This window comes from Caloenas nicobarica, chromosome 1 (genome assembly GCF_036013445.1).
Source record: "Caloenas nicobarica isolate bCalNic1 chromosome 1, bCalNic1.hap1, whole genome shotgun sequence".
In the NCBI taxonomy this organism is placed as follows: Eukaryota; Metazoa; Chordata; class Aves; order Columbiformes; family Columbidae; genus Caloenas; species Caloenas nicobarica.
This window is the reverse complement of record NC_088245.1, coordinates 124,621,187-124,633,045: the sequence shown is the minus strand read 5'-3', so window position 1 is coordinate 124,633,045 and position 11,859 is coordinate 124,621,187. Positions and strand designations below refer to the sequence as shown.

At 37.0% G+C, this 11,859-nt stretch overlaps 1 protein-coding gene across 1 annotated transcript in view; it reads right to left on the bottom strand.

The window, feature by feature from the left end:
* Window positions 1-3,869: 3,869 nt before the first annotated feature.
* Window positions 3,870-11,859, bottom strand: part of PAXBP1 (PAX3 and PAX7 binding protein 1) — a 28,548-nt gene continuing 20,558 nt past the window's right edge. The window contains exons 12-18 of the mRNA XM_065633633.1: window positions 11,278-11,422; window positions 10,998-11,119; window positions 10,167-10,243; window positions 9,834-9,900; window positions 8,079-8,225; window positions 7,545-7,699; window positions 3,870-5,390 (exon numbers count right to left, since the gene is read on the bottom strand). Of these exons, the coding sequence (XP_065489705.1) occupies window positions 5,273-5,390; window positions 7,545-7,699; window positions 8,079-8,225; window positions 9,834-9,900; window positions 10,167-10,243; window positions 10,998-11,119; window positions 11,278-11,422 (831 nt within the window). The 3' untranslated portion in view covers window positions 3,870-5,272. The remainder of the gene's footprint in view (window positions 5,391-7,544; window positions 7,700-8,078; window positions 8,226-9,833; window positions 9,901-10,166; window positions 10,244-10,997; window positions 11,120-11,277; window positions 11,423-11,859) is intronic.

Here is an 11,859-nt window from a genome sequence, read left to right as displayed (position 1 = left end):
AATTTTAGTATCTTTAGTTCAATGGACATCTTATCTGGACTTGAGCTTTTGGGTAAAATGGCAAAAGGTAATTTAAGTACAATACAATGGTTTTGAGCCACATGTCCCCAGGGTGTGTGAGGCCCATAGCCACACAACCTACATCCCATTTCATGTTTTCTGTTAGCTAGGTCTGACAAAAGTCTTAAGACAGAGTAGTAGCAAATACTCAAGAACATGTATGGAATCCAGGCTATGAAAATTTGGGCTTAAGCATGTAAGAAAAAATCTACACCAAATCTCGGAGATATATCTGTGCTTTACTCCAGGTCTCTGCTCTATGAAGAAGTTTAACTATGCACATAAAGCACAAAAGTAATGTGAGTGGAGGCAGTAGGACAGTTCACTTATTTGAACAAAACCATATGCTTCAGTCACTGTTTGGAGCAGAACCTGAAATTGCAGGCCGTTGTATTAAGTTTGTCTCCATGCTATTATCCTATCCCTGTTCATTTACTTCTGCATATTTAGGGCAAGAGTTTTAGTTATATACAGAAATTAAGTACTCTTGGACAAAAAATCCTACATTATTTCATGGTGCAGATAGAGTAATTCAACTAACAATTGTAAGACTACTGAAGTTTTATGTTTATGCCCCACATGCAGGGCAAAACCGCTCAGCTCTGGTCCATCCTGTTGGTTGTGTGCAAGTTTCTCAAAAAAACCACCAAAAAACCAACCGTCCTCCTTCTTGCAAGAACCATTTTTGAAGCCTCCTCGGAGTTCTCTTTTCTGGAAACGCTACTATTGACTCTGGCAGGCTTGTGACTTCACAGGTAAAGCTAATGGTCAGATGTCAGGTATTGTTATTTCCTTTTAGAGCATTGATCACAGGACATTTAATTTTCACTAATAAACCTGAGATGACCGGGATACTGCTTTTAAGCACCACCACGGGTAAGAGGACAGTTCAGCCTCTTAAGACAAATATCACAAAGTCATTCTACCAAAGCTGTACACCACATCAAAACTGCAGGTGCATATTCCCTCCCCCAGTATATATATTTAGGATTCTTTCTAAAAAAATGCCTTTTTTTGTAGAGTAACTTATGGAGAACTGAAAACAGAAACACCAATTAGCAAACTTTTGCAGAAAATTAAATGTATCTGAAATGAGGGGAAAGAGGAATCTTGTGGCTTCCTGTATCTGCACAATTTTTCTTCAAACTCCTCCACTTCACATTTCAGATTTCATTTTGTTTTCCTTTATAGCAAAGGACAAGCTTTTCTCTTTGCTATTCGTAGTCCTTAGGGTAAAGGTAATTCTGTAATAACTGTAATACATAACTGTATAATAAAATAATTATAATAATTAGACTGTAATAATTCTGTAATATATTACCCTGTTCATAAAAATGTCAGTGACTGACAATTTTCTGTGCAATTTTTTCTTACGTGTTCTACATCTTTCCTTTTCCTAAACAGCGCTAACTACTAAGAAGGTTATTAGACTTTCTCATGAGTCCCTGTGGAGTTCTGAGCAAAAATAAGATTGCCATGTCATTTAGTGTGTTAGTACCTTCTCACATGGGATTTCATCATCATCTAGGACATCAGTCTCCTACATGTTGTAATTATTTGTTAATTTTGATAGTGAACAGTGGGACACACATGGTAAACTGTGGGACAATAATGTTAATGTCCTCAGATTATACCTCAATCAAGCAACTGTTGTGCAATATGGTTTAAAGATCATTGCATAAAGTATGACTGCTTTACTACTAGCATTTAATTTGCATCAATAAATGAGATACAGGTGAAGTGGAAGTAGTGAAAGTGGTTATTTTGTTTATAAATAAAATTGGGTAAAACTATTTACATAAAGTCTTTAAATGCCTGTACAATTCTAACCATTTATTACATAGGAAAGGTGACACATTGCCCCAAATGAGAAGTTAGATTACACCCATAAATTTAGGAAGGAGAAACTCCTTGAGTGCACAAGGGCTTAGACGCCGCAACCACGTGGTATTGTTGTTGTAGAGGGAGGACAGACCAAGTGCAATATGAATAGCTGGTCTTCCACAGCAGTTAATTAGGAAAATGACTACAGACTCTCTTGAAAAAAGATTCTCTGTAGCTGTAATTTATAATGAGGTTACAAGGAAGATACTATCTTCATTCCCTCCCTTACAGTCCCAGTCACAATCCAAATTGGAGCAAAATGCCTGGATTTTTAATAATAAATGTCTTGAACTTTGCTGCTCCACGAGTCTGGAGCTCCATTAGTAGCGTGCACACCTGCTGAAACTGCAGTTGCAAACCTGCATTTAAGTTTTGTAGTTATATATATATATACATACTGTTAGAAGAAAAGCCAGGTTGGAGATGATAGCCGAAGGCTTGAACTTACAGCTTTTCTCCTCCCTGAACTACAGCCAGGGAACGAGTGGGGAAATGACTCATCACAAGTATTCTTCCCAGTGAGGCAGTAGAGTGTGTGAATAAACACCATTTCCAATCCAAATCCAGTTCCTGTTGTTTTAATAGCCCAGCCCAGAACACCACCAACCCAGGCAGAGCAAATCTGAAGAGGGCTTGCAGAGCAGGTGGGTCACTGCTGAGCCACGTTTTTCAAGAGGCTCCAACCTTTTTCCTGCACTCTCTAGCATTATTACCCCCAGTGTTTGAAAAATGTCATAATTGAAGAGCCAAACTCTGACACCTCCTGGTCAAGTGCTTTCCTTGTTTTCCCATGTTGAAATCTTGGAATCTGGCTTCAGCATCGGATGGCAGTCAAAATTCTGGACGCAGAAAAAACAGTGAAAAGCTTTGGACTTTAGGTTGTTACTCAGTGATTCTGAACAAATTTGACAGTGCACAATGCTCATTTATCTTAATATATTCAGAGAGGACAAGCTTCTAAATTTTTGCAACTCTTTGAGTTGAATTCCATTGTCTAAATGATCCAAATAGAAATTAGGTACATTTTTCAGCCCTGCAGTAACATCAGCTGTTTACATTCATTTGCAAACAGTAACACTAATTATCCAGTTGGACAACCTACCTAACTTAGCAGCACCACTCTTAGAACTGCTCGAACATACTTTTATTCCGTCCACAGAATATACCACCCCCCCACCCACATGTATAATCACAGGTGTAAGGGTAGCAGCTGTTCTGAATACTGGCAGTAGTTTTGTTGCACCATAAAAGCCTATGTTAAAGGCTTTATCCTGAAGCCAGGAAGTTAACCTTCACTGAGCTTTGTGCTGCAGTGGCTACACTAGAACGAGTAGCCAAGCTAGACTGTGCAAAAGATGTCTGAGCTGGGCATCCTCACCCCTGGAGACCCTGAGAGTAGAAGGGAGGCACGTGTTAAGATGCAGAAAAGTGTCTGTGCAGTATTGGTCCTCCTGGTAAAAAAAAATAATAAAAAAACCCCATCATCTCATTTTGCATATTTTCACTGATTATCCCCCTTCTCCTTCCCTCAACCAAACATGCTACAACTTTGAATGTCTCTGATGTTACTTGAGTATAAACAAATACTCTCTTAGGAACATTAGCAGCAGGGATTATTTGTGTCCTCTTCAGTCTAACAAAATACTGAAATCAGTAAAATCTTAAGCACAGAAAATGCCAAATCTGTCACTATTAAACCGTGTAACTACCAGCATGATAGTATTTTGAAATATCTTAACTACTCTTTACGTCGTTATATGAAGTCCAGTATTTATCCCATTGCTTTTTCAAAGTAATAACATTTTTATTCACTCCAAAAATCCACCTTCTAAGGACTTTTTTTCTGACATATTGAAATAGAATAGACCAGCACACTCATCTTCCCCTCTAACATCTTCTCAAAGGAATAAAGCTTACCAAGTTGCTCCTTGACAGACGAATTTATTGAAACAATTTTTAAAAGCAGGTATTTCTGAATGTAGTCCATCAACCCCAACAGTTCAGAAAAACAATGGTTCAGTGTCCAAATGAAGTGTGCAAGTTACAAATTGTACATTTTTAATATACTCATTTATACCACGACATGAGCATAGAATACAATGATTTCTTACGTAATTCAGTATGCCAATTTATTGCTACAGATCCCCCCAAAAGTAGGGCACACCTGGAAATAGCTCTTAATCCAAGGCTATTACAGCTATTCCCATGCCTTGGACCCCAAGATCAAGTCACTAGTGTTTTGATGTAAATCACAGATTTTTAAATTGCTTTCTTTTTAATTTACATCTGAATTAAATGTTTTGTTTTGCAAGACTATTCTTAGATGGTGTTTAGTGGAAAGTGTAACATTTTGATATTTAGGACAATACTAATACTTCAAATCATAGGATACACAATTTTCTTCACCTTCATTTTGCTTGACATCTTTAGCCATGCCAATCAGAAGAAACAGGTTCCATGTATGAAAAAAAATAAAACCAACAAACCAAACCAAAAAAACCCAAACCACAAACAGTGAGCAGAAGGAATGAGGGCCCAGAGTTCATGGCTAAACTATTACTCCTACAAAATGAAAGGTGTTTGGGGTCTAGGAAGTGCTGTTGTGTATACTTGTGAAATAAATCACAAGCTCTTATTGTATGCCTGTACTTACAACAACAAAAAAACCCCACATTGATTTGGGTTTTCCTTTCTTTTGTTTCTAAGAACAGTCTTAAGAGTTCCATATTCTGAATGCAAATAATTTTTTAGCTATTGCAATGAGTGCAACACAACTGCTTTTTAAAGGTCAGGTTCCGTTTGAAAGTGTCTCTACTCTAGCTCAAATGATTTTCACATTTTTGAATGTTTTGCCAGCCCTTTTGACCAATACTATGATCATTTTATTGTCAAAATAAGTATTTTTTTGCAAACAAAAAGCTTGAAAAGCTTATTCAACAGTACAAGATCTCTATATCCAGTGTGAAAGCAACATGGTGGTGTAAATATATGCACACACTGCATTACACATAATATAATATACACATTCCAGTTAACCATGGAACACTTAACAGGAGTAGATGACTACTAATCATGGGTACAAAGTATTTTTGTAAACAAGATTTTGAGAAACTTTAAGGAAAATCTGATTTCTGGAAAGATGACAATCTTGGGATTTCATTTTTGTTTTCAAATGAGTCATTTTTTTTTTCTTTAAGGATGCTGTATATAAGAATGCACTTTGTATTAAAACAAAGATCAATACTTTACAGTTTAAGAAACTTTACATATGTACATAAATTACACATCAGGAATGGTTTTAAAGCTCAAAACGAGTTGTCAGAAAAGTCTATTTTCCTTCTATTAAAATCTTTAACTCTTTCACGTTGTGATCATTCGCAACTGTCACAGCATGATCCAGCGCTCGGATACTTGCTAGAAGCTTTATGATCTGCTTTATGTGCTCCCTGAAAAAGCGGAAGGAGAAATCAATACAGGAATGGAACAATCATGTACAAATATTAGCATTTCAACTGATGACTACATTATGAATCCATAGAGCAAATAATTTTCAGCTAACTTCTTATCATCTTCTCCACCACTTGCTTAGTCTGATGAAATAAGGTTGTTATCAGCTTTGTACTGAAATTGAAAAACTTATTTTGGGAGTAGGAATTAATCATACAGTGTGGTTTAATACTAGATGCAGTACAATCTCAAGGAAAATACTTGGATTACTTATGGTACTGTGCAATGAGTCACAGCTCTCTTGGTAAAACAAAGGTGCAAGCAAAAAAAACCAACCAAAACCAAACCAACCAAACAAAAAAACATCAAGGCAGCAAGTATGGTTCAATGCATGCCTTAAAAAGGTACGAACTTGCCGTCAACAAACTACATTACAATTCAGGTCAGTCCAGGAAGCTTAGAGTGAACAAACTGCTAGGAGGACTGTTCTTCTTTGGCTGTCAAGAACAATTTTGGTATCTTGGTAGGGGGATGGGCATGAAATTCAGACAAAAAAATACTAGAAGTTCGAAATCTATCTTAAAAATGCACCTAGCTGATCTGTGAAAAAGCATCCAATATTTGGAAAACTAGCACCAGACATAGGTAAAGATACACCTCCCTCTTGGCAGAAGTTAATGCATTTTTGTTTCAAATAACTGTACTAGATTTTATATGAAAAGACATGACATTCTTCAGTTATAAAAAGTAATATTTCTCCTGCAGTCTTATTGTATCTGCTTAATGGTGACAATGGCAACGGATTTGTTGAATGCTGGGAAAAAGGAGGACAGAAGAAAGAAATTAAATTAAAACTCACTATGAAAAAAAGGAAAAAAAATTGGATGTTTCTCTTCCAATACAAAGTTTTTACCAAGTTCTCATTTCAGCTGGTAAAGAAAGTTCTTTCAAATTTACAAAGAGGCTACCAAAATTAGTCTCTACTGGATTCTCTCTCAGCTCCCTTTGTTTCAATTCCTGTATCACGCTAGGCTAGGCATTTTGGTTTTAGAAAGGAAGGAGCAAAAAGTCTATTTTGAATTTGAATCACAGGGAAATTTAAATTGGTATGTGACACTGTGGATACAAAGTTCTGAGGCATAATCGAAACATGGATGAAAAGTTGTTTGAGCACAACTCAGTGTGGCACAAAGCTCAGTGTTCTCTGAAAATGAGACAATTCATATGCCACAGCCAGAAGTGACTCTAAAGACGGCAAAGCGTCTAATAAAAAACATGGTAACTGTAAAAAAAATTGATACCAGAAAAAACCCCAAAACTTCTTAACTAAGATTTTTGTGCTACGGTTTAAGGGCAATTTCTGTCTCTATGCTTCAGTGCTATGCATAAAATCAAAAAGGGAGAAGACTCTAATCCCCTAGAGATCTTCAATAATTGAAGAGCAACTCAACAGCAGCTCAAGCACGTACAAATATCTAGAATGACTAATGCAGGTAGCAAGGGTTTGTCTTTTCAAGTTTCAATGGAACCATTGACCTTGAAACCTCTCCTTTTCATGCAACAGAACAGAAATAAAGGGTCTTCCAGCCTTGTTGTATTCCTGTGTATCTGTGCAACAATGTTAAGTGTATCATTACTTAAAACAATACACCTGTAGCATTTCAGGTGACTTAGCAGCAATATTTACACATCTAATCCGAAATTTAATTATGCTGGTTATCAGATACAAGTAAAATGACTCCTCCATCTAGGGGAAAACAGGTTCATCTAGTTGGCTGTGTAAATAAAGCCAGAACTTTTGTACTCTACAAAAGCCCAACCTGTAATTTAGAAGCCATGATGCAGGAATCTGCAACACGGTTCATAAGGTGGAACAGTCCAAAACCAGTAACTACAAAATTTGCCAGAAACTTGCCAGAATCAGGGACACTAAGCATTACAAATGCTTCAAGATTTCCAGCAGTTGCTGTTTTCAGGCACCTTAAAAATCTCCCCATCTACCATACCATAATATTTTAAAAGTTTGAGTTCACAATTGTTTCAAAAGACATGCAGCAGTATGAAGCTATTTACCCATGTTTGCACGCATCGGCAAAATAACACAAAGCACAAGAACTGCAGTGCAAGAATTGCATTAACTCAAAGTAAGTTACCTTGCATTTCTCTTCTCTACATCAGAGCAACCAATGCTGTTTCTATAAATTGTATCAGCCAGATGGACAAGGTATCTACAGAAGTTTTCCAACTGAGAAATAGTCTTGTCTCCTTTTAGATTAGTGAACCACTGTTTAGGAAAGCAAGCAATTACCTAGACATAACAGGAAAAAGAAAGTTAAACAAAACGTAACAAAATTTTAAAGCTATCTAACATGATTTGCAAAGTCTGCCAGGTGAGACTGCAGTTCCAAGGTCCAACTGAGTGAAACTGGAGAGGGGCTGGGAAGGGAGAGATCCAAAATGCAAGAAGTAAAACACTGAAACTTGCACTATACCTAAACCATCTACAGGTATGAGCCAGAGAAGCTTTCTTTAGTTTGCGAACTAAGAAAAAAAATCTATTTTTTTCACTGACATGATGATATCGATATATCAAAGCCGGTATTTTATAGGTAACCTCAAGTTTTAACTACATTTTCCCTTAACTCACAAATTTCAAATTATTTTAAACCTTGTTTGATTTTACTTACACTTTGAGCTTTCTTAATGCTGTCCTCTCCATATTCAGAGTTTTGAAAAGCCATAAGAATGTATCTGTTTAGCAGACCATCTATTGACAATTCCTGAAGAGTTTTGTTTGAAAGGATTCCATACCACTGGAGAAAGTTGCCTAATAACTGAAAATACAACACAGGGAAACTAAGTATTTTAAAATGTACTAAAACGAGAAAGTTGATCAAACACTCTAGAGCCTCTTCAAATGCAACAGCCCAGCCAAGATAAGCAGTGGAAATATGCCTTCTGTTCATTTCAAAACTATTCAGAATCAATAAAGTACCAGCTCAGAGTGTTATGAATTCTCACACAACAACCCCCAGCCACAACTTTGCTCATATTTTGCACAAGAAATCAGAAAAAAAGAAGTTTTAAGTCATCTCGTTCTCAAAATTTAACGTCAACGTCAAGTGAGGCCGAGCATTGCCATAGGGGGACAAATTCACAGCCCCTTTGTCAATCAAATCCCCAGCTACGCTGTCAGCATACCCTGATTCCCAAGGCACGGTGATACAAGAGACAGAGAAGGTGTCACAGGGGGTGCTGGCTAAGCCACCCATAAAGCTGCTATTCCCCACTGGCATATGGCCGGCGAATTGCTCCAGCCTCCTACAAACGAATGCCGCCAGCAGTTTACTGTTGAGGCAGATCACCAGGAAACAGCAGACGAGCGCTTGCCTCCCAGCTTCTATTTCTGCTCGTCTGTGATGCTATAACTGACTTGCTAGTGCAAGAGAGATGTATTTTTAATGCTTCCCTAAAATAAAACAGCAGTAACAGCACGCATAGTTCTCAGCTGCCCAGGCTCCAATAGACATTACCAGAAGCAGGCAATTTCAGTCTTAAGAGACACAAGCCCTAAACAAGGAACCTTTTAATGCTTTAACCAACATTTTAATAAACTATATTTGTGCATTTTTTGCTCTAGACAGCATTTAAGGAGTCAACTTTTATTTCCAAGTGAAAGAATTCAGTGCCAAATATTTTATGAAAATGAAGTGATTGCAAACCTATTCAGAATACAATCTCCCTCGCTGCTGCAGTTTACATAGAAAATTCCAGATAAGAGTTCTGTTAGCTTGATCGTGGAGATCAGCAGTTTAATTGACAGGGGTCTCATACTTTACTTTCCTGTTCAGTTGGGAGTTAACTTCCTTCACAGCCTTATATTGGAAATACACTACATCAGTCATAGCTTCTTACATACCTTTGCAAACTCTACATTGCACATTCCACACGCAGGCTTTTTCTGTCACACTCTTTATCATTTCAATGAAACTAAGATTACAAACGCTCTCACACTTTACAAATAGCAGCGAGCTTTCTGAACAGGGTCAAGTTATTTTCATGAAGATTCTCACACTATATATTAAAACCAAAACAAACCCCAAAAACCAAAACCCCCCCCAAACAACAAACCAAACCAAGCTCTCTCATTTGCACATAAGGGAAATAAATGCACCATATTTTATTCTGTCAAGCACAATGACATTAAAAAGAAGTGGGTTGAGTATGCTAAGTAAACCCACAACACGCAAGTTAAAATGATGGTGCTTTCACTTGGCAATCTTTTGAAGAGGGCACAGTGCATTATCAAAAACTAAGAATCCTAATTTAGAGTTCTTTCAACTAAAGTTAAAGCAATCTCCATCTACCATTTTCCACAAATTTGAAGAGGATTTTATTGCTACACTAGACCAAAGATTTACTAGATGTATTTACTGACTTACCTTGACAGAGGACCAAAACTGACGTTGGAAAAACAAATATGGACCAGAGTTCTTGTTTTCTAAGATGCTGGAAAGTAAGAGATTTCTTTAATGAGCAACCAAGAGCACCTCTGTCTGGAGTTTGCTGGCTTCCTCCTTCCCACACACAGATCATTCCTATAAACATTCCCTTCAATCCTGCTTGTTCTTGCTAAATCCTCACAGCATGATAACAATCTCCTGTATCCAGCCAGTGAATCATACTGGGAAAAAAAACCCTGTTGACTACAGACAGAAGACACTGACTTGCTAATAAACATCATAGTTGAACATGATAGTTGAAAGCAAACTTACTTTTTTGGATATAAGGGCATGAATACATCATCATCTAGTGTTCTCCTCATTCTTAGCAACAATGCCTTTAAAAGCATCTGAAACAGATAATTTTTTTTCAAAAAGTGTCCAAAGCACTGCTTAGTAGTTAACCACTCAGAAATCAATTCTCAAAGCAACAAAAAACATTTGTGACCCCAACAGTAAGAAGCATACATATTTAAGCACATGTATAAATGAAGTCTTAGAGAGGCCTATAATAATTAACAGAGCTGAAATTTGACAATTTCAATAAAAACTGAAGGCAATGGAATTACTTCATGGTTAAGCCTGGCTACACAATTAGCTGCTGTGAAGTCAGGGCTTTTGTCATTTTTAATAATCCGCTAACTTCCCCATACACATGCATTTTGATCTTTGCCCCATTATTCTAAAAGCAATGCATACATTGCATTAGCTACAGCACCTGAACTCATGACATCAGCTGCTGTATTCATAGAAGATAAGAAAAACAATCAAATTTCAAGGCAATGCATTTGAAAAGGTTACAAAGATCTACGAAAGAAAAGCCTGACTATTTGTGGCTGACCCTCAAAGCAAAACTGCAGACCAAAAAGTCTTAGTACATTCAGCATCTTTTTTCATCTCCAGCATCTATTTTGGGGAGATTTCACTGAGTTTCTTCTCGTTTATCACTCTACTTGAATCTCTGAAACTAGGCTGCAGGGCATCAAATAATTGCAAAATTCTTTCTTGCTCTTCACTAAGCATGCTCTGTTCTCCAATAGAGTGTATTAAAAATATATTCAAATTCCTTAACTTATCCAAGATATTTAAGAAAAAACAACTTACTTGTGTATTTTTGTTTTCTGCATTCACCACTGAAGGATATCCATCTACTAGTTTCTGTACCATTTCTACCATTCTAGATGTTTGTGTTGTAGAAAAAGGATCCCATATATTTTCAGAAATCACTGTAAGAGATCAAAGAATTACTCTACTTTGCAAATACTAAAATAGAGGTGTTAAGACAGCCAGACATTAATTTACAAAGCAGTAAAATCTGAAAGCACAAACAAGCACCAGCTCCCACAGACATTCCTTTCCCCCAGTTTTCTTTCTAAGACTATACCTGTTAATTTAGGGAGAACAACTCTCTCTACAATGGTAGGCAACAGTGAAATATCTGCATCATCTTTCACTTGCTCTTGTTCTTCACAGCCATAAAACAGCAATGACTCAAACCACAACATAGTCTCAAAATCTCGACACTTGCCCTAATAAAAAAAGAACTGAGGTTAGATTCCTAAACAGAGATTTTAAGTCAACACATCATCAACAACAACAACAAAATATTTGTGCAAGTATGATACACTCACAAACCAGAACAAAACTACTTTAAAACAGTCTACCACGTGTGCTAAGCAGGCAGGCTAAGCAGCAATTAAGCACAACAACGACTCAAAATCTAGTCCTTTTTGTCCACATGTCAGGTATTCACCTGCACTAGAAAAAAATAATAATAATAATTAAAAAAAAAAAAATAGTGCCTCTATGTAGTCTCTTAACCTGGCACAAGGATGGGAAAATGACTTCCCCTCCTGCTTTAACTCCCCTGCCTCTAAAGCAGTGATATCATTTCCTTCAGAAACACAGGCAAAGCCTGATTCCTGCAAAGTAAAGAAAATGTCCTGTCTGTTTGCCTGGACACTAC